The following is a 22,981-nucleotide window of genomic DNA, read 5'->3' as shown; positions in this document are numbered from 1 at the left end:
TAGGGAACAAACATTTTATTCAGTCATTCAAAATGGCGGCCGCATCAATTCGGCTGGTATCACAAATGAACATGTGTCAGATACGGGATCTCCTAAGATATCACGAGGCAAAGGATTAACTTAAATAAGATCAACAAATCAACAGTTATTGGTCAAAACACAATTATGCCTATTGTAGCGCCCCTAGAGGTCAAATGAAACGACTTGTTTCAGACCACAGCAGCTTCGCTGCTTGGCCACCAATCAAGTATATTTATTTACACAAACCCCATCAATATAACTTCCTAAGATATATTTACATCTGTATTGAAAGTCGATCATCTTTTTTGTTTGTAAAAAAGATAAATTAATAAATGTAAATAACAGCAACAGATACATGTATCTTATTGATATGATTTTGTGATGCTGTACAGTATGTACGTCTTTAGTTCTTTATATTGACAAATATTCAGACTTATCCAGAGAAGAGCAAACCATCTTCATGGTAAGACTGATCATTTATCCATTGCGTTAAAGGTAAAATGCTTCTGCCAAAAGATCGTCACACACAAAGGTATCACTTGGCCTAAATGACAATGAAAAACATCTTTCGGAAATGCCTTCCATAAACAGTCCCAGTTTTGTCCTCACAGTCAACCTCTCACTCCCTCTCTACTCTTCCTCCCTTGCTATAAATACTGATTTCTAGTCGTCTAGTGCTACATTCTCTCTTGTGCTTCCCCTCCCGAGACTTGTTGTGTGATACCTCATTATTACCTCATCATAAAAAGACAGTTTCTATAGCAATGGCTCTGTTTCTCTCTATGGCAACTGACCACTGTGTCATAGTGGTGCATGCTCCTCACAAGAGGGGGGGCAGAGAAGACAATGGGAAGCAGGAAACCAGCAACATGAGGAAGGTGGAGGAAAGCTGACCCCTATTGGTCACATCTTGGTCACACAGTTCATGTCCTAATAAAAATAGAACGGTACAGCAGGAATGTTAGTGTTAGTTGGTTGTGGTTATTTATTCAACTGTCAATTGCACATTTTTATAAACAATTACTGTGTGTATGAATACCCACCAGTGGATACTCGTGGTTCTCATAGTTGTACAAGTCTGTTCCCCCCCTCAGTCTGAGGCTGTGTAACACGGCGTCGTGAATGGTGGGGAAGAGGAGACTCTTGGGGAGGGACTCAGAAAACAAGCCTCCAGTTTCCAACTGCTCCACTACGCATACTGACAACATTAGGAAACGAGGTTAGCACATACACACACATCGATGAAAGGCCATATTGGGTAGGGGAGGCAATATAAAACATAATTTAAAGCATAAAGGGTTATGTTTATGTGTTTAGCTTAATATGGGTCGATGGTCTTAGTGTACAAAATGGTGCAATAGAGGCCAGGAGAGACATGACCTTGACCCAGTTGTCAGCTTTAGTTGGTGATTCTATGGCTTTACCTTTCAGAATGAGTTATTCTCTGGTATTAGTGGATGAAGATATGTGTAAGTCTCACCTTGGCAACCTGATACATATATGTCCACACCAATTTCCCCCAAATCTCTGAAAATCTGTAGAGGAAGAACAAGTGGAAGCGGGGAAATGAATGCTTGAAACGGGGGTAAAATAGAATTTAAATAATTTACTTTACTTTCACTTTTTTACCTCCAGTCTATTCCAAGCTCACAGAATCTTTGTTTGCTTTCGTGCAAGGCCATTTATGAATGTGACAACACAATGTTACATAGGGACAAAGACAGGATCACAATACTCTAAAAATAGGGAGTTGGGAGGAAAAGTTGGCGGTAGGGAATTCTCCTGGCCTGCCCTTTCTCTTAATACCATTACTTATCGACCTTTCCCTATCTCTTTGTTTTCTATTTGTCACCTGTTCTTTCCAAAGACTTACAGATGACACATTCACCTCCCTTCTAAAGAATGTGACTCGTAGTCAATGCTTCTCAACCAACCAACCACACACACACAACCAGCCCACGTACGTTTTTCAGTGTTTTCACTGTGACAGTGTCTGCAAAACTAGATTTGGAGAAGTCCAGTATAATGGTGTGTGTGTCTCGGCTCCGCCACTCCCCTCCATCGTCCTCCTCCCTTCCAGTGCTGGAAGTCTCGTTGGTCTCCGCGTCGCCATGATCATCAGTTCCTGAGTCAGAGTCAGAGCCAATGCCATCCCTGTTGCAGGCCCAGTTGACCTGCCCGTTGATCTCAATTGGGGACAGGGTCATTCCATTCCCCTGGCCAAGGTATGAGATCCCTGGGGAGGCCTTGCATTCATTCATGCCCTTCCAGTGGTTCTTCTCAGCTTGAATGTCATCAGGCTGGTGTGTTTTACTGGATTGGTAGCCATTTATGCCATTTGAGCCATTCTACAGACCAGAGAGATAAGGAGTGAGTTATTCTGTGCAATTGACCTTTTTGTGATTGTGTGTGTATTTGGGTGTGTCTCCCACCAGTTTTTTGGCCATCTTTTTGATTTTTCTTTTCTCCTTCTCATTCTTGCGCTTCATCTTTGTTTCTTGCTGCTTCTTCATGGTCAACAGCTTTTCAGTGTCAATTCCGCACTATATGAATATGAGAGTGAAATACAATTGCAATTTTTACATGTACTAGACCAGAGAAAGAACAGATATTCAAGAGAAAGAGAAGTCACAAATCCCTTTGCGCACACACACCTTCTCCTCCAGGGCCTCATTGTAGAGTTCAGCATTCGCATAGTAGACTGTGGTGGAGCACTGGAAAATGGTGATGCCTGGTATCTTTCTAGCCTACAGGGATAAACAAGGGCACAGCTATGAGTCATCAAAAATGCTGTGTGAACCAAACAGTATGAAGCATGTTTTGTCATCTGCAGACGTGTACGCATAAACGTTGACAGAAATGTATAGGTCGGCAAACAAAGGTTTTCTGTGTGTGTCTCTCTCTCACTTCCTCATAGGTGTCCATGTCCAGGTACAGCTCTGTCCCGGGGACGTGGCCCAGGACAGAGTACAACGGCCTGGGAGAACAGAAAGAAGGAGCAAACACTGAGGACTTGAGCAGACACAACAGCACTGTGTTGACACATGGAGGGTGGCTGGTCTAGACTCACAGTTGGCTCCTGAAGATGACAGTGACCAGGGCAAAGACGATAGAGGCGAGCAGGCCCAAATCCAGGTTTAATAGAATGGTGCACACCAGAGTTACCACCCACACCATCTACGGGAGAAGCACACAGAGTCTATTAGGTGTTTATTAATCAGTGGCTTAACTATGTCCTGGTGTATAATATTTCTATCTAGTCCTTCAATGTAGACCTTCTACAGATGTAAGTAGCCTGTAATGACTGTGTCTTACCAGATCAACCTTGTTCTGTTTCCACAGAACTGGAATGTCTCCGAACTGCATGAACATGCCCTTTAGGTTTACAAACACAATGACGGACAGGACAGCCTATTGGACGGAGGACACAGACAGTCAATAGTGTGTTAGTGTGTGTTTGTCAATCAACACTAACAGCAGGGAAAACATGTGCATGTGTGCACGGGCAGGGGGAGGAGTTACCTTGGGCAGTTCTTCAAACAGTGAGCCAAGTTTCAAAATAATCACCAGTATAAGGACTGAAGAGAACACGCCAGCCACCTGACGAAACACAAGCAACACGTGAACCATAACCTGTGTGTGTGTGTGTGTGTCTATGTGTTAATGGATGTTTGTAAGAGTGTATGTGTGTGTCTTACCTGTGTCTTTCCCCCTGTGCTCTCCTGAACCAGACTGCGGGACATGGAAGAGGTCACAGCGTAGCATTGGAAGAACCCCCCGACTGAGTTACTGACACCCAAAGCCACCAATTCCTATGGGGAATGGGGGGTAGGGGAGAGACATACTACAGTATATATTTGTGTGCAACAGCATGACAGGACAACAAGTATGGCAGAAGAGATGGACCATTTTGGTTAGTAAAACCACTTGGTTTGTAATCATTTTTGATAAATTTGATGAAACTCTAAACTGCAAACCATAGCCCAATACATGGTTCTAACAGAGAGACAGAGGGAGAAAGTTCCAGTAGGTAATGAGGGTAAAGAGATAAATGAGCGAGAGAGGCAGAAGCGTATGCTGCATGGGGTTGTGAAGTTTGTGTGAGACTCAGTCTGTATGTGTCAGCACAGTATTTCCCGGAGTGGTAGGATGTCACCCCACAGTGACAGTGTGACTAAGTGTGATGGTACTTGCTAAACATGGTCTGACATAAAGGCTGGATGAGTCTGGCTGTGCTGGACCTGTACCCAGGTTACTATGAGCCGTATACATGGCCATGAGTCATGCAATGCTTAGTCATGGTACTGTACAATTATTTTGCAAATGTACAGCATGTGTGTGTATTCTGTGTGTGTCTGTGTATGTATGTATGTGCAAGTGTTCAAGGAAAAGGTTCTGTGGGAAAAACTTAAGCTAAACTAAAATGATATCTGTGGTTCCAAATTTAGAATTTGTTTTCAGTTTTTGTTTTAGATATCCTATTAAAGTTTCACAAAGACATACTTTTGTAAACGTAAAGTTATGTGTATTGCAAGTTTGATCCAGGTGTATATAATCTACACCAAACACCTAGTTTATGTGGAGGGTGCATGCACAGAGCAGGAATTTCCATTTCACTGAATTCCCGTTAGATGGGGCTATTTTCACTAGCATTCAAATTGTCTTTTTATGTGTATTTGACTACAAATAAAAATGTCTGTGATAATCTGCATTGTTTACTGAATGATTGTACAATGAATACAATAGAAAACATTTATAGTGTAAGGAACATTTTTCAAATGAAAGTTTGAAAAAGTTTCCATCCCTCTGCAACCCTATGCATGCACCTGTGTGTGTGTCTGTGTTGAAGGCTCACCTGGTTACTGTCTACCTTGTAGCCATGTTTGAGGCCAAAGGTTTTGCCCAAAGAAATGACAATGGCATAGCCAACGACAGCTATGGCAAACGCATCGCCTATTAAGTCTGGGAAGAGACTCAAATCAGGGACCTCAGGGGCATTCATCCTGGTGGGGAAAGAGGGAAAGGAGAACATGGATGGGAGAAGGGGGGTTGGGAGACAGGAGAGATGGGCAGGGTGGAGGGGTGCAGAATAAATGGTGATGATTACAACCTCCTTGTGTCCTTGGGCAAGGCACTTCACCCTACTTGCCTTGGGGGGAATGTCCCTGTACTTACTGTAAGTCGCTCTGGATAAGAGTGTCTGCTAAATGACTAAATGTAAATGTAACTTCATAATTTAAACTTTTTTGACCGCTTGCACTAATATACTATACCTAACATACTGCACCATAGTGCACTGTGCTGTCATAAATATAATGTACTGATACTGAATGATACAGAAACTGCCGCACACACAGACAAGCAACAGTGTATCTCTGTACATTTTATCTCCATGTTTTGTTTTGAGAGCGTACTCTGACCTTATATTTGGTGGCTTTAATAACCTTATGACCCATACAGACACACACTATAAATTCATGCCCTAGAACAGTACGCTGTGTGCTGGTACGGTCTGTATATATCTTTCTCCAGAATGAATATACGGAGAATATACATTACGTGGGTGAAAGGTAGATCAGGATGGTCACGACTATGACCTCATCATTGTCACTTCTTGACTCCTTGCGTTTACACATATACATATCACAGCAACGTGCTGTTAAATGACATAATGGAAATGATACAGAACAAGTATGCATGCACTGACAAGCCTCTTACAGTTCCTTTTCATCTGTTGTTTTACACCAAGTGGTGGCTTTAGTGGTCTAAAGACCTACAGTATACTGACACACACTAGAACACACACAGAGTACACAGAGTACACCTCTTCCTAGTATGATCTGTTTCTACCTTTCTCCAGAATAAAGAGTCCTTGTGCACTCCTACTGTCTAGTTCCTTAGAGATCATTCTGACTCAGGCCTCTGTACAACACAGTACAGCATGATAAGGCCAGAGCCTGATACTGTATCAATCAGTTTGGATCCACTGAACACATGAATACAAAGACACAAACACACACAAACTTACCCGCTGGGTATTTCTCCTACAACACTAATATGATATTGCTCGTTCAGTTTGGTGTAGTATGATATGATTGTTGCCGCAATAACCTGTTGGAGATGCAAAAGGCAAGATGGTCTTCACATGCGTGAGAGAGTTGGCTTGCAGCTGTGTGTACATATATTATTACATATATTATTAGCACATATAAGTGTATGTGTCCTTTTGGGTCTGTTTCATGAATCTCCATTTCCAACACAAGATGCTTGACACGTGTAGAGCAAGATAACAGGAATTCAAGCGTAAATTAGGGCTAATCATTTCCTACAGGTCATCATTTCCCCCCAAACCTGTAGATTAATGAGCAACCAAGCATCACAGAGGTTAACAGAATCCCCATGACGTTCCTTTGCACTGGATATGCAGCAACAGACAGACCGTGGCCCTTTAGTGGTCACTCAATAACAGATCATTGCAGGGAGGGAGGGAAGAGAAGTTATAGACAAAGGGAAACGTTATGGACTTACCGCTATGAGTTCTATGGGGATGGGCATTGGCAACTTTTTCCTGTAGCGGGAGTTGAGTTCTTTGACCAGAATGAGGATGGGCAGAGCTACCAGACTGACCACAAGGGTCCCGATGTTGGTCTGAGGAAGCAGCGAACAGATATTCACCAAGCTCTGGGGAAGAAGGGAAGGAAATGGAGGAAGACACTTCAGGAGAGAGATTTTGGTCAGCACCACACACAAACAACATCTAAAACCAAATATTTTGACACAACTAGTTTACTAGGTTAATTGTTCCGGTAATAATCACGTTCAAGTTCTGTGTTTGTTTTTGTCCATCAAATGTGCATGAATGTGTATGCATACTCACATAAATTTGAGAGAGCGGTCCATTAAACTTAATTTGATCAACTCCAAATATGTATTTGAGCTGTGAAAGAACCACTTGGATGGCTGCAGCGGTTGTGTAGCCACGAACCAGAGGCTCAGAGAGATATGTTGCTAAGAAGCCAAACCTCACCAAGCCCAGAAGGATCTGTGTGTGTGTGTGTGTGTGTGTGTGTGGGTGTGTGTGTGTGTGTGTGTTGGTGCGTGTGGTTGGACAGGAGAAAGGGGTGGGGTATTGGAAGGAAGACAAATAGAAATAGCTCATTTAAATATAGCGTTCAATATTTTGTCTGGGGCAGCAAATAGATATAAAAGGAGCTTTGATGAAAACACACCTGGAAGATTCCCACCAGCAGACTGAGAGAGGATGCCACCTGTACCCTGTAGGCATCCTGCATCACTGTATCTAACACCGCAGTTCCATTGGTCCCATTGTAATTCATGAAGTTGCTGTCTGGTGCCATCTTTTCTGTCACACTGCCAACCATAACACTGATCACAGCAAATGTACCTTGGGGACAAACACACACATTCTAATACTATGTTTTTCATCAGTCCCGTGCCGCTCACTCTCACTCTTTCTCTCCCTTCTTCCAACTCTTTCTCTTACCTATGGATATGTGTCTGGACGTGCCAAAGAAAAAGTAGACCAGAACCGGGTAGAAGGAGGTGTAGAGGCCAAACACAGGAGGAACTGATGCCAGAAGTGCATAGGCCATACCTTGAGGAGAAAGGCATGTTAATAATTTATGCGATTTATAACTGGACATAAGAAGCCTTAACTAATTCATTTGACTGTCTCTTAGTACACCCCACCTTAAAATACAATTGTAGATGTCTGCTCATTGGGTTAGTAGAGTACCTAAGCACCCTAATTTAATTTTTCATAAAGCTTAGTGTGTGTGTGTGTCCGTTTGTGTCCCTGTGTGTGTGTGTGTGTGTCTGTGTGTGTGTGTACAGACGGACCCTGAGGCAGGTGCATGATGCCCACACTGATGCCCGAGACGATGTCTCCCATGAGATTCTCCCTGAAGCGGTACTGGGGGAGCCAGGACAGGACAGGTATACAGCCCAGCACAATGCGCTTCAACCTGGGCCCTGAACATCTGACACCAGGTGGTAAGGGGTGGTGGATGGAGCAAGAGGGTGAGGAAGAAAATGAGAGAGGAGAGTTAATCAATATGTTTCTATAGTCCCCGAACACTTAATTTAATTCAAGTACACTAATCCTGTCCTGGCATCATTGTCAGGTTATCAGAAGATCGAATCAAGTATGTCTATGCTAGGCTGTGATGCAAGCCAGTACTCTCCTGATCCACAGAGGTAGCCAGGGTCCCATTAAACCGGATAGAAAAAGAGAGAGAGAGACAGAGAGAGAGAGAGAGAGAGAGAGAGAGAGAGAGAGAGAGAGAGAGAGAGAGAGAGAGAGAGAGAGAGAGAGAGAGAGAGAGTGTGAGTGTCCATCTGTAGTTTGAGTGATAGACCAGCTGCAGCATGACCTTTATCTGCTGGCAACCCTGTGGGCTGTGTTGAAACCCTACAATAACAAGCTCCAGACCCAGAACAGGGAAGGTGACTGTGTAACCATGACACAGATATGATCAGATATGACAAATGAGGAAATGTAACATACTGTACTCATATTCATGGTAAGAAACTTTGGCAGCAGATGAGTGTAAAACAGATTAGGCTACAGGACAAAATGAAGTTATCAAGTAATGTACCAACCTAGACGAACCTGGCCATTTCTCTCTCTCATTCATAATGTCACTTCCTCTCAGCTTCCTTCCTTTCTTATCCCATCCCTATCAATGTATCTGAATTGCATAATAATATACATTTTTATATTAATTAATAAGTACACTTCAACATCAATTGAAATGTATCCCAACTGTTAGCTCAGCCTTGCAAATCATTTAATTTTGGTAGAAAATGGAACTAGGCCTACATAGGGTACCTAGTATGTTCAACCAGCCAATCATCCATAGGCTACAGGTCAAGCAGTATGCAAAGGAGCAGTGGGTTATGCTGATAGCATGCCTGTATGCACATAGTGGGACTGTTGTCTATGCCTCCCTAAAATGTTATTATTTAAAGAATTGCCTAGATAACGACCAATATTGCCCAGTTCATTTATACGACAGTTTTCACTTCCAGAAGTGCCCTAGTTGGAGATAGACTGAAAATGAAATGTCTACAGACATTAAAATCATTTAAGATGTTAAAAGGCTACTCGATGTCATTTCATTGTTGATACATAGTCTAGACATTGTCTTTTGATGTGGGTCTCGACTAGTTGAAGCAAACTAAATAAGCCACACAGTGCTAGAAATAAATTATTCTCCGGGAAGAATTATGGTTGTTATGCTGACATAACGGTCCTCATATGATATGCTGCATTAATTGTTATACCGACTTGCCTGATTAGATTTTTTTCTTCTTGGTTCAGCTTCAGCTTCAAATGGCGCAAAACACTACACGTAATAGGCTAATAACGGGCTATAGGTCTAACAGAACAAGCAGGTTAAAGATTGATACATTAAAACAAAAACAAAAAGCATAGGCCACAATAATGTTAAGCAGTCTATGATAGTACTAGGCTATTTATTACAATAACAAAACTTGTAACACGTTTAACAAAACCAATTCTTATCGTAGCCTGTCTGTAGTTTTATCAGTCAAATTCGTGGGAGCGACTAAACACCTCTGCTTTCCGGTATAAGAAAAGTCCCTCCCTCTCTTCCTCTCTTATCCAGCGTCCCTCTCTTACCTCATGGAATCTTTTAACCGTTGTCCCAGGGGGGGTTTGTTAGAGTGTGTCCTCTTCCGGGCTCTCGTGTCCAGACAAGGCTCATCCAGAACGTCTCTCTCCACATAAAACTCTTTAGTCCCCTGCGCCACCATGGTCAACCTGTCCTGGTTCTCCTTGACTTTGTCTATCTATAACTACAAGAAAGATTCTACAATGTAAAAGAATAGATATGATAAGAAGCTTCTGGGTTTTACAGTTGGTTGTCTCTGGGAACAGTGGGTGGGATGTTGAAGATTGGCTGTGACTGTGGGTGTGACAGTCGCTCTCCTGTCCTTATGAGGGGAGACACACACACACACACACGCACCCTGCCTTCCCATTCAGTCACCTAGGAAACTCTTTGCCTATTTGTGTGTTTGTAATCTATTGATGGTTGGACCTTGGGAAAACTATCCCACTGCACAGCTGGAAAACTATACACATACGTATACATACCAAATACAATTTTGCACAAACACTACACATTCTTCAGACACTTACATTCCAACAGGTAAAATTCTTAAGACTCTTTTTTTTGTTCTACATTCAGAACAGTCAGTGTGTAATTTTTCTTCTAAAGTTAGTTTATATAGTCTTACATACATGTACTGTATACACAGAATAATTAAATGATTACTCACTGGCTGTCAGCAGTGATAAACCTATAAGGCAAAAATGAAATGATGTATAAACATAATTAAAGTATATGAGAATTGTAGTAAGGTACCTTTCACTAACTGTCTCTGGAGGAGGGATCCCTCACTGAATTGCTCCTCCCAAGGTTTCTTTCATTTGTTCTCCCCTAGAGTTTTTATGGGAGTTTTCCTTGTCTTCCTTGAGGGTTTATGTTGGTTGATGGGCAGTTCTATGGGCGTATGAAGCCCTCTGTGACATTGCTTGTAAAAAGCGCTATACAAATACATTTTGATTTGATTTGGTACCTTGAAAATACCCTGAACATATGCCAATTTCACAGTACACAGTAAAATGACGAAATGTAAGTGTTAATTATCAATAGTCTTTATAGTATGGAACAATGCTCAACTGGACAGACTGTTCAGGGCAGGTTTAGGTATCATGATGGCTAGACATCCATAAACTACCTCAACAAAACTGATCCAAAGTTCAGAGGCAACAAAGATGTGTGATACTAGAGCTGTGTTTTAAGTTTGACACCAAATGTTGATGCACATATTCCAGACCTTTTAGACAATTGTTTAACCCCTCAACAGAAGTCTTGCAAAACCAAACTAGTTTTTAGCAAATTACAATACAGAGTCTGGGGTCTCTGCAGGTAAGGTAAGACAAATCGACAGAACAAGGAGTTGGTGTTGTGAGTACTTGTTTGTACGTTTTGTACCTTTCAAAACTCACTAGTTGGCAACTATTATAACAACAAATGTACAAATTATTATTAGGTTACAACAGTTTCAAGGTTTGAGTGAACCTCCCACAGCGTGCCCAACTTATAAGCCTATCCCCGCAAAAAATTGCGAGCCAATAAATAATTTGATATCAGTTGTCCTAACATTTGATCCTATCAGATTGTTCTACCAGGGCTTCCCTGCACACACATGCGCACAGCAAGGTTATGGTTACGGTTAGTCTTATGCTTTTCTGCAACGGTAGGAAAAAAATGACAAGGTAAGACAAATAGACAGAACACCCTTTCACTCATAATGTCTTTTCCCATTCAGGAGTGAAATGCACAGTGTGGTGGTAATGGGAGGTGACACTTCCTTAATTGGGAGCACACAGAGGAATGTATGAGTCTTAGGCTTGAATAGAAGCCACGTTGCTAGTGTTCCTTAACCCTTGTGTTATCTTCGGTTCATTCTGACCCATCACTCATTGTGACCCACCGTCGTATTGCGACAACTTTACCGCATACAAAAACAAAGTGAAGCATTTTCTTTTAACCGTCGGACTATCTCAGACCCCCACATTGCGAAGGTTAAAAGAAAATAAATTTTATTTGTTTTTGTATTGGGTAAAATTGGGTAAACACAACGATGGTTCGTTATGAACCTTTGGGTCATGTGACCTGAAGGCAGCACGAGGGACTATTCACACCTCTAAGAGCCATCAAGTTATTAGTCAAACTCCTGACCCCTTTCAAAACAAAGGACCAAGGTCACGTCTTCCTGCAGTTTGATTCCTATTATTAACATTGTAAATCTCAAACCTTTTTTTCAAAATGCCATTTGTCATGTTGTGTTTGTTTCCTAGTTCCCCAGCCTCTTGTCTGCTTGAACACACCCCTGCTGATGGCCTCGGAGCTCGTAGATGGGCTTGTAGATCTGCTGTGTCACTGGTTGAAAGGGTGCTTCCTCTTCCAAATGTAATAGATGACTAGCTTGGGATGCACGTACAGGATGTCTGTCCTGTCCCCCCCCCCCCCCCCCCCCGATTGCTAACACACATTAACATCCTTCTCTCACACACAGCGAGAACACAGACAACACAATGAGAACACTCAGGTCCCAAAGCCGTCCAGGGGTCAGACACTAATGTCAGAGTACTTTTATGAATTTAACTTGTGAATAGAATAGAACAGATATAAGTACGTGATACACATGCAACAGCACATACACAACACAATCCACAACTTGTGAAAGGAAGATGCATTGAACATAAACACATGTACTTTTTCTGAAGATATATTTTTGGATATTTTTCATACTTTCATACTTTTCATATTATTTCAGCAAAGTGTGACAGGAAAAGCAGGAAGAGAGAGAGAGAAAGAGAGAGGAAGACATGCAGCAATGGACCAGGGCCAGATTCGAACCCAGGTCACTTTGATAAGGCCTCATATGTGCACATTTATCAACCAAATGCACATTTAACTCACACATTCCAAATCCCAGCGGTATTAGTTGTTTGGAAATAATTGACTTGGTTGTTTTTTCACAAACATATACCAACATGATTATGTATAGAAGCCAGCATCTTGAATACTATTTTTGATGAGATGAGAGAGTCAGATGGCTGAGCGGTTAGGGAGTCGGGCTAGTAATCTGAAGGTTGCCAGTTCGATTCCCCGGCCGTGCCAAATGACGTTGTGTCCTTGGGCAAGGCACTTCACCCTACTTGCTTCGGGGGGAATGTCCCTGTACTTACTGTAAGTCGCTCTGGATAAGAGCGTCTGCTAAATGACTAAATGTAAATGATGATGAAGATTCATTTTGATTTGTTGTAATACTGTCAATGCCTTTTCTCCATGTATAAGTACTCAGAATACAATATTCTTCTTCTTCACTTGCCTTTTTGTAAGATTTGGTTGGCTGGGTCTACACAACTACTGGTTTCAGTTTATAAAAAAAGGAATTGCACTTGGTCACAAACTGGTACTTCTGGTACTTATCATTGTGAGTTCCATTGGAGCGTCTGCAATACTTTTGTAATTAGGAAATAACAGCAGTGCATATAATATATTCTGGAAGGAAATTACCATCATACTTAACATCACCAAGGACTGGCTGACCGTTGAAGTTCCCTTTTTAACCCTTGTGCTACCTTCGGGTCACAATGACCCGAAGGTTCACACGTCGTTGTGCTGCAACAACTTTACCCAGTACAAAAACAAATAAAACACATTTTATTTTAACCTTCGCGCTGTGGGGGGTGTGAGACAGCCCGACGGTTAAAAGAAAATGCTTCACTTTATTTTTGTATGAGGTAAAGTTGTCGCAACACGTGGGGGGGGGGGTCACAATGACTGAAGGATCACAATGACCCGAAGATAACTATTAAGTGTTTATAGGGACCTAAGTGAAACATCTTCCATTTTATATGCAACATATTTGGTTCCATGGTGTTGTTTTAATGTTACCGAGTTAAAATGGTTAAGCTCACTCCTCAGAGTTCGTGTATTCCTCAAAATTCACAACACTGAGTTTGATATTTTGTTTGCCTTGTCACTGTGAGTGTCTGCAATCAGGTGCATGTAAACTTATGTGAATACAAGTTTAGCTTCCTAACTTAAAAAAGTAGCTGTTTGTTTTAGTTATAAATGTGTTACTACTCAATGTAGTAAAACAATAATCAAGGTACTTTAAAGGTAATGTGTTACAAAGGATTTAAGATGCAGAATGCACACGTCCCCATCAATTACATCATAGAACAATTTAAACTCATAGGTACACGTGAGTCCACACACATACAAACGCTCTCTCTCTCTCTCTCTCTCTCTCTCTCTCTCTCTCTCTCTCTCTCTCTCTCTCTCTCTCTCTCACACACACACACACACACACACACACACACACACACACACACACACACTTACTTGCATTACTATATGATAGGTTCTATATGCAGCCTTGCTCTTAGTAACTGATTCATCTCAAGGTATGTTTTGCAGAGAATGACCTCAACACACTTTTGTTAAACAGAACAGAACCAACTACAGCTAAACATCCAGAGGGTCACTGGACTGAAACTAGAGCCTCAAAATAGAACAGTACAGTTAGATAATCCTGTCAAATTCAGTCACTCATTAGTACAGTAAATTGAGATTGAGAGAATAAAGTTTCCCACAACATGCAATTGGCCTTGTGAATTTTATTGTATGTATTTAAAATGTATATTTTTTAATTTAGCTGATATTTTTATCCAAAGCCACATATGTGCAAACTACAAACTACTTATTTTTATACACAAATGTACATTAAATGAACACATAGATAAGTGGGCAAGAATAGAAAAGCACATTTTGAATGAATATTAATGTTGTGATTGTAAGTCAATGAGGTCCAGCCTACTCTTACTGTGTTGTGTCCCACTGATCACTAACGTTGCCAACCAATAACTTGTAGTAATGATGACTGGAGTTTAATTTTTTTCTATTTCATACAGTCAAATGGAAAAACATATTTGTTTTCCTGAATGAGAATCCAAGGTAAGTAAATTAAATAGTAACAGAGCACTACAGCGTACTAATAAATGATGCATCCTCAGTTTGTGTGGATGTGTGTGTGTGTACACCTTCAATGTTTGTACACGTAAACATGTGTATGTATGCATGTGTGCATCGTGAGACTGAGTGCTTATTTGTGAACTTTTCATGTACACTAAAACCCAGTGAGAGCGAAGCTCATAAAAACTAGTTATGAAAGTGGGAAATGATTGTTTATGGATTTGGCAGATGGTCTCTGGGCAAAGGTTTATGGAGAAGTGTTGAGGTATGTTGAAAATGGAAACATAAATACAGGCATAGACCACAGTGCTTTGGCTGGTGATGGAGAAACAGTTTCTGCTGATGAACAACTTCCTGACACAATGAGCTGCACTACTTGTTAAAAATTTGTGAAGCATAACGTGATGACTGTCCTAAAGTGGTCCAGTCGACACCTGTTTCATGAAGTTTGCTGCCTCTTCAAATTCACCAGGCATTTGAACAGAAAGCATTTAATTTAAAGAACAAAATCGACAAGTTCAGGCATAAGAGTGAACTGTCAAAACTAGAAGTAGAAAGTTTGTAAAGACCAATCCCAATATACCTGAAGGTATACCTGCTGACAAAGTTAAATTAATATCAACTGTAACTATGGTGTGAAGACTGTGGTGTCCAGGTTCCAGTTCCACATGGATTTTTCATAAAAAACAAACTTGATGGGAGAATGTTCAGTCCTCCACGCAACCCATGCGTAGGCCTATGCACATTTTGGAGACAGTGGTAATTGGCGATGCAGATGACCGTACTGTAGTCAGACTGCAGAAAGTAAAGAATGATCACTGAGTGATCATTGTTCCATAAACACCTTGTACAATCCAACTCAAATCTTTTATCAAAATTCACAGCTGTCTCACCATCAGATTGTCCACTACGGGACTGCAGGAGGGGAGATGCCCCGACTGCATGGAATACAGGATAACATCACATATCCTACCTTTAGATGCAAAAACACAGTGTAGCCTATAACTAAATATATTTCTTTAATACTGTGCATATCATCATATGTCAAAAACTGGAAATACAGCCGTTAAGCTCCTGTGCAATTGCTACACTATGTCCTCGTTATCAGTCCAAACTTTAATTAACTTTAAAACTTTGTTCATAACAAAACCGGCATGAAGAAACGTGTGTTTACGGATACGCTTTTGTTTTTAAGTTGTTACCTCGCATTGTTTTTTTAATTTATTGGTGATCCCGCTGCTGTGGCCACCAAATAGGCCTCATGTGTTTTTTCGCTCCTCCACCTCGCCTATGTAGGCCTACTGTATGTCAATGTCAGTGTCTGAGAAGTTGCGCCTTTTCGTTCTTTTCCCTCCTGACGCCATGATTGAACGTAACGTAATGTAAGAACAATCGTACGCACGGTTTTAGAAATCTGATTTTTTTGTGGCGTACGCCATTTTAGGCTTTTGGGCGTACGTACACTTTTAGTAAGAATCCTACGCACAGTTTTAAAAATGAGACCCCAGGGCTTTGGTGGTTAACATGGTGGTGAATATGGTGGTGAATATGGTGGTGAACATGGTGGTTAACATGGTGGTTAACATGATTACAATTAAGTTACATTGAGTGGGTGGAATTACTCCACGGGAATAGAGTTGATGGTGAATGGCCACACTGCCACATCACATGATGTCATTTATTATCTCACTATAGAAGCCAAATCCATGTAGAGCCTGATTCAGCTCCAGGAGAGCAACTGATACCTATCCATCCTACTGATCTATTTAAAACCTGTTTACACTGTGTGTGTGTGTGTGTGTGTGTGTGTGTGTGTGTGTGTGTGTGTGTGTGTGTGTGTGTTTGCCACCGGACCACACAGCATGGAGGACAGCTCAGAAACAACTGCAACTATGTTACAGCTGGAGTGTTTTTGAAAGTTCACATTGCACAGGAAGTGACATGATAGAGATTGAGAAAGTTCTGCCGGTGTGATCCAACGGGGGAAGAGCATCAGAAGCCTGGGAAGGTTCTGGCACTGGTACAGTATAGCAGTTCTCTCTGAGTGTGCTAATGCCATGCTATAATACCCAGCACGCTCTTATACCAAGCTCTGCGTGTGCATGTCTGCCTTGGGTCTGCCTTGGTGTAATGTTACAGTTTTAACTTTAGAACACAAAGACACCCCTTTCTGTTCTCTGTCCCACTTTTATTAACACCAACTATAAGTTGTTAGCATTTGTCTGTTTCAAATTATTTTTCTTATTGGTGTTGCGCTTGTGACTTCTGTATCAATCCAGGCACTAGCTTACGTTCTGAAAAACACTGTTTTTGCAAAGTCATAAATGTTGTGCGGCGGGGGGGGGGGGGGGGGGGGGGGGGGGGGGGGGGGGGGGGGTGCTCAGTGTCCTCATAAAAGTCATGTCCTCAGTAAAGAGTCTGAGGACATGTTTTGATGTTTTGACAAACTAAAGTTACCTTTAATTGTGTAACTTGAGTGAGGAGCAGAGTCCAACAAGGAGCACCTCTCTCCTCACAGTGAACCCAGGCGAGTCTTCCCGTGAGATCACCCCCCCCCCCCCCCCCGGAACTCCGGCCAATGGGTTCGTTACAATGTCACATGCTTAGCTCCAGCCACAGCACAATGAAACATCAGCACTGAGGGGAGAGAGGCACACCTAACTCCCACAGAATGTAAACGAATGTAAAAAAAAAAAAAAAGGATAGGAAGTGACTGTGAAGCTGCTCCGACAAACAATTGGATGTGATGTGGCAAAGCTAGTTCAGACATGGCACTCGGGCTGAAATTCACAGAATCAGCTGATATCATTCACATTACATTTAGTCATTTAGCAGACGCTCTTATCCAGAGCGACTTACAATAAGTACAGGGACATTCCACGAGGCAAGTAGGGTGAAGTGCCTTGCCCAAGGACACAACGTCATTTGGCAACGTCGAACCGGCAAGCTTTGTGTTTAATAGTCCGATTCCCTAACCGCTCAGTCATCTGACCCAACCCTATAAGCTATGTTTTGTGAAATGTATTTATTTAATCTATTGGAAAAAGCGAGTCCAGTCTGCATCATTAGCCATCTCTCTTGAGGAGATCCCTCAGTGAACTGCTCCTCCTGAGGTTCTTTCATTTTTCTCTGAAGTTTGTCCTTTCCTTTCTTTTCTTAGGGGATAGCATACCACAGTACAATAACAAGGCAGGGTGCAGCATTTCAATTCTCCAGTGGACAGGAAATAAAATCTAACTGAGTGCATAGCCATACATATCAGCACTGATAACCAAGCTGGCTGCTCCAAGGCAGGGAGCTTTCCATTGCAACAAATGATTAAAGTAATACGTGGGTGCCTTGGCTGAACCGTAGTAAAGGAATGTTAGACATTAGCCTTCACATAAAAAAGTGAAATATCCTTTTAAATTGTGTATTTAACACATATATATAATATTTTGTTTTAGGGTTGACTTTTGGTGGAGCTGGATGATGCTGTTGAGAGATCTCTGAAGTGCCCCGGATCACAGTCAGATAAGATCGACATCCTCCATCTGTACTCCCAGTAAGTGGAAAGTCTTGTTGTGGCACAAACACAGAGCAGGTTTGACCCTCCAGGCTGGTGGATGGACACCCTCGTGCCGGACACGTATCAGGCCAGACATGGCCTAGCTTTGCTGGGGCAACTGGAGAGGATGAGGGCGGTTGGGGAGCTCACAGACGTGGTTCTCCTGGCCGAGGGCATTCCTTTTTCATGCCACCGGGTGGTGCTGTCTGCTTTTAGTCCCTACTTCCAGGTAAGCCTTTGACAATGAGTAAGAATCCCAAAAAGGATGTTAACACATCTCAAAGTGGCTACAGCATCACAGGTTCATAAGCAAAGACAATAAAAAAGGTCTCACATTGCTCTGAAAGCAATTTTTACTGTACAGAACTGTAATAAAACAAGTATGTAAGCGTGGTCATGTCTTCTTATTTTAAATATAAATTTGAAACATGCCCTTCAGTATTATTCAACATCATTCCATATTGTTTCCACCCCCCTCCTCCTCTCCCAGGCCATGTTCACGTGTGGCCTGAGAGAGACCCGTGAAGGAGAGGTGCCTCTCAGGGACACCTCTGCCCAGAGTCTGGAGCTGCTCCTGGGCTACATGTATCGCTCTGAGCTGCCTCTCACCAACCACAACATCCAGGGTGTGGCAGCCGCCGCCTTCCTGCTACACATAGAGGGGGCTTTCAGGTGGGCAAAGGTAGCGGTCTGGCAGCACGGGCATGAGTGTTCTAACCCTCCTGTCAACCTTAAGGAACAGCAATGTTCCCGGGTCAAATTGACCCGGTGCCTGTTTAACCATCCAAAAGTAGTAAGATTATCATAAATATTATCTTTAGCTCATCTACTATCGATGTAATCAATATTTTGTATAATAACGTTATTCACCCCTTACAGACCATGGTTTATCTGAGATGGTTCACTCGTTTTTCCTTAACTGTATCAGGCTGTGCCAGAGTCACATGGAAGCCAGTATGGACCCTTCCAACTGTGTTGGACTGTACCACTGGGCCAGAGACCTGGGGGCCTCTGACCTTGCTGACAGTGCCTGGAGATACCTATGCCGTAATTTTTCTCAGGTGGGACCATCCAGTTGATACATTTACTGTTTATCTTTTTTGGGGGGTGTAACAGCTGTCTTGCTTATTTATAGGAGACAATGTACTCACTCTTCACATAACTCCATCACCCAGGTGTGTGAAGAGGAAGAGGTCCTGGACCTGGATGTTCAGAGTCTGGGGGCTCTGCTCGGCTCAGATGACCTCAACGTGTCCCAGGAGGAGAGAGTGCTGGAGCTGGTGCTCCGCTGGGTGGAGAGGCGCAGGGGAGACTCCCAGAGCGAAGCCCAGGCTGTGGAGCTCCTCAGGCGGGTCCGCCTGGAGCTGGTGGAACCTGGCTTCCTCAGGAGAGCCAGGAGGAGAAACCCGGTGGGGTGAGGGGGAGAGAGAGAGAGAGAGAGAGAGAGAGAGAGAGAGAGAGAGAGAGAGAGAGAGAGAGAGAGAGAGAGAGAGAGAGAGAGAGAGAGAGAGAGAGAGAGAGAGAGAGAGAGAGAGAGAAAGGGAAGGAGGGAGGAAACTGATAGAGAAAAAAGAGATACAGAATAAAAGAGAAACTTGTTGGGAGAAAAAGGAGAGAACCTGGTAACAGAATGTTGAATCTAATCTGTGTCCTCCTCATACTAGGTATTACTCAGAGATGCAGAGTGCTTTGGGATGATCGACGCAGCCCTCCAGACCTCAGGTCTCTCGGTGATGACGGCCCCCCCTCGGCCAGCTCTCCGTTATGGGATGGAGACCACCGACCTGCTACTCTGCCTGGGGGGGGATCGATGAGGAGGGGGTCCCAGCCAGGCGGGGAGGTCAGGCTGACCTCAGCTTCTGTTATGCCCCCCAGGCCAGACGGGTGTATTTCCTCCCCTCTCCTCTGAGGGCTACTGGAGGTGCTGGGGCGATTACGGCTGGAGGGGTGACGCAGGGCAACAACATAGTGGTGGCCATAGAGAAAGAGGACGAACACAGGACCAAGAGGGTGGAGATGTACAGGTGTGTTTTGGGTCTCTCTCTCTGTATGTCTCTCTCTCTGTGTCTGTCTCTCTCTCTCAGTCTGTCTCTCTCTCTCTGTGTCTCTCTCTCTGTCTCTCTCTCTGTCTCTCTCTCTCTGTCTCTCTCTGTGTCTGTCTGTCTGTCTCTCTCTCTCTCTCTCTCTCTCTCTCTCTCTCTCTCTCTCTCTCTCTCTCTCTCTCTCTCTCTCTCTCTCTCTCTGACTCTCTCTCTTTCTGTCTCTCTCTCTCTGTGTCTCTCTCTGTGTCTGTCTCTCTCTCTCTGTCTCTCTCTCTCTCTGTCTCTCTCTGTGTCTATCTGTCTGTCTGTCTGTCTGTCTCTCTCTCTCTCTCTCTCTCTCTCTCTCTCTCTCTCTCTCTGTGTCTGTGTCTCTCTCTGTGTCTCTCTCTCTCTCTTTCTGTGTCTCTCTCTGTGGAGGTGCCGATCCAGACTCAGTACTTGTGTCTTTGATATTTGATCCCTTAATGACAAAAAGCCATGCCCATCTTTCTGTTGTCCTTGACATGAATGACCGAATGACGTGTCCCTGTCAGGTATGACCGCTCAGTGGAAGGCAGTTGGGAGAAGCTTTGCTGCACAGGGTACAGGGATATGTATGCCTTGGGGTTGCTTGGTGATGCTCTGTACCTGATTGGAGGGCAGATGAAGGTTAGGAACCATTACATCATCACTGACAGTGTTGAAAGGTGGTCCCTCAAAAGAGGAGGTTCCTGGCTAAGCTTCGCTCCTCTGCCACTCCCATTGGCCTGTCACTGTGCTGTTGGCCTGAAGGACTGCCTCTATGTGCTAGGGGGCTGGACTCCACAGGTAAACATGCTCTTTTAGTCATTTACCCCCTTCATGAATCACCATTTATACAATTGTTACAATGTACCTCATTTTCTTCCAACTGGTGTCAGTCCAGCTGCTGGTTTATTGTCACTCTTCAGTTCTCCACCCTAATTCTCCACCTTTCTCCTCCTCCATCATCACCCCGTCCTCCTCTCCCTATATTACCCCTTCACCTCCTTCTTTATGTCCTTTGAAACCCTCCCTCACCCCTCGACCACCCCCGCCGTCCTCCAGTCAGAACGACCGGATGAGGAGCCGGACAGGCTGAATAGCCGAGTGTTTCAGCTCGACCCGGGCAAGGACACCTGGACGGAGTGTGCCAACATGAGGTACTCCAGGTACCGCTGTGGCGTCTCCACACTCAACGGAGAGATCTACATACTAGGTTAGACCACGCTCCCCATCCCTAGCGACACAGAATGGACCGTTCTGTGTTCTGGTGTAAACATGTTTCACTTGTAACGGGTTTTTTTCTCTCTCTTGGGAGTGTGCCTGCCTGAATGCTTCCTTGTGTGTGTGTATGTGTTTGTGTGTGTGCGTTTCTGTGTGTGTGTGTGTGATCTTCAGGGGGTATCGGGTGTGAGGGTGAGGATCGTGGTCAGTCTCGGCGCTGTCTGAGCTCAGTGGAGATCTATAACCCTAACACAAATACCTGGAGAGCAGGGCCAACCTTACCCATGGCCTTCCTTTCCCTCCGAAGCAACGCCTCTAACATCGGAGTGGTGGACGGCAAACTGTTCCTCTGCGGATACTATAAGGGAGCAGGTAACCTTGAACGCCATCTGCGTACGCATGCTTGTTTATCCGTTAAAAAGTTATAAGTTAACTGCCGGTCATTTCTGGGGGTCATTAAGAAACGTGGTAAAAAAAAGTGTGTGTGTGATGTCATGAACATACACGAGTACAAGCTACTGTTTGTAACAGCAAAAAAACGTTCAAATAATAGGTAAAGGACATTTGCTTTGGCTCTCTTTGACAGGTCGCCATGAGATCATTACCAAAGAAATCCTGGTGTTGGATCCTAAAGACAATGTGTGGTCCGTGGTGGAGAGACGAGCAGCCATGCACGACAGCTACGATGTCTGTCTGGTGGCCAACCTCAATCCCCGTGACCTCTTAACTTTGTGATTTTTCCTATTGCCCATACTCATTTTCTGTCTGTTCACACGGTGGAACAATAATATGATGGCAAATGAGAATATATTGAAATGCGACATGCTAGTATGCAGTTGGAATTTATGTTCAATAGCCCCTGTCTGACACAGGTTTAATCCAAAACCTTGGGAATGAAGGACCCATTCACATCAAAGGATTATCCTTATTTTCATGCCGTAAAAGGTGGTATCCACTGTATTCCTCCAGAGGAACAGATGCAGTCAGTAGCCAACAGGCTTTCAAAACCCTCTCTGTATTCTTTCTCGGGGAAACAAGCATATGAAGCAGATCTGGCCCTAAATCAGAACGCGAGGACCCTGGCCAATCATGTGTCCTCCATATTCTGTGTCCGTTTTACAAATTCCATTCATTGTTATTTTTTATGTACAGTTTGGCCTTTTGGATTGAAATGCTGTCATTTAATGAATGTTGTTAATTTGTTCATAATAAACAAATATAAATGAATAAAGCACTATAGGATTATACTCCATCCAACTATGTCACTCATCAACAAGGAAGTCAGAATTGATTCCATCAGGAGGAATGTCTGACTTGATGTATAAATGTCTGTACATTCCTTGGTTCTGCTGTTTGCGCAGAGAAAACAGGCTGACGGAAATGTCTGAGTAGGCTACATCCAAATAGTGTGACGCCTTTGCCTGTTGCTATTCCAGTTACATCGCTAGACTATGGGGCGGCGCCGGCCCACCCCATCGCTTGGGACCATGTGGTCCTCAGTGTTTTTAGAGGAAGAGAGGGGAGAGCTTAGACAGTGAACCATT

General features: G+C 43.3%; 2 protein-coding genes across 2 annotated transcripts; one reads left to right on the top strand and one right to left on the bottom strand.

Annotated features, from left to right (window-relative positions):
- On the bottom strand, positions 1–9,853 carry LOC136945351 (solute carrier family 26 member 6-like). The gene is made up of 19 exons (XM_067239121.1): positions 9,686–9,853; positions 7,882–8,021; positions 7,526–7,636; positions 7,251–7,426; positions 6,899–7,063; positions 6,550–6,702; positions 6,050–6,132; positions 4,877–5,024; positions 3,720–3,833; positions 3,544–3,621; positions 3,337–3,432; positions 3,092–3,198; positions 2,929–2,998; positions 2,676–2,768; positions 2,454–2,564; positions 1,986–2,369; positions 1,502–1,556; positions 1,065–1,219; positions 1–951 (listed from the first exon to the last, which is right to left on the bottom strand). The coding sequence occupies exons 1-19, from the start codon at positions 9,817–9,819 to the stop codon at positions 925–927; spliced, it is 2,400 nt and encodes a 799-aa protein (XP_067095222.1). The 5' UTR covers positions 9,820–9,853; the 3' UTR covers positions 1–924.
- A 6,652-nt stretch (positions 9,854–16,505) lies between these two features.
- LOC136946047 (kelch repeat and BTB domain-containing protein 12-like) lies at positions 16,506–22,666 on the top strand. The gene is given in 11 exon segments (XM_067240225.1): positions 16,506–16,644; positions 18,071–18,400; positions 18,662–18,843; positions 19,100–19,232; positions 19,347–19,580; positions 19,836–19,970; positions 19,972–20,195; positions 20,747–21,020; positions 21,279–21,429; positions 21,612–21,809; positions 22,024–22,666. Coding segments are annotated over 10 exon segments (1,851 nt in total). The 5' UTR covers positions 16,506–16,644; positions 18,071–18,229; the 3' UTR covers positions 22,173–22,666.
- Positions 22,667–22,981: the final 315 nt, after the last annotated feature.

This window comes from Osmerus mordax, chromosome 7, assembly GCF_038355195.1.
Source record: "Osmerus mordax isolate fOsmMor3 chromosome 7, fOsmMor3.pri, whole genome shotgun sequence".
Taxonomy (NCBI): domain Eukaryota; kingdom Metazoa; phylum Chordata; class Actinopteri; order Osmeriformes; family Osmeridae; genus Osmerus; species Osmerus mordax.
The sequence above is the reverse complement of the archived record's forward strand: the minus strand, read 5'-3'. Positions and strand labels throughout refer to the sequence as shown.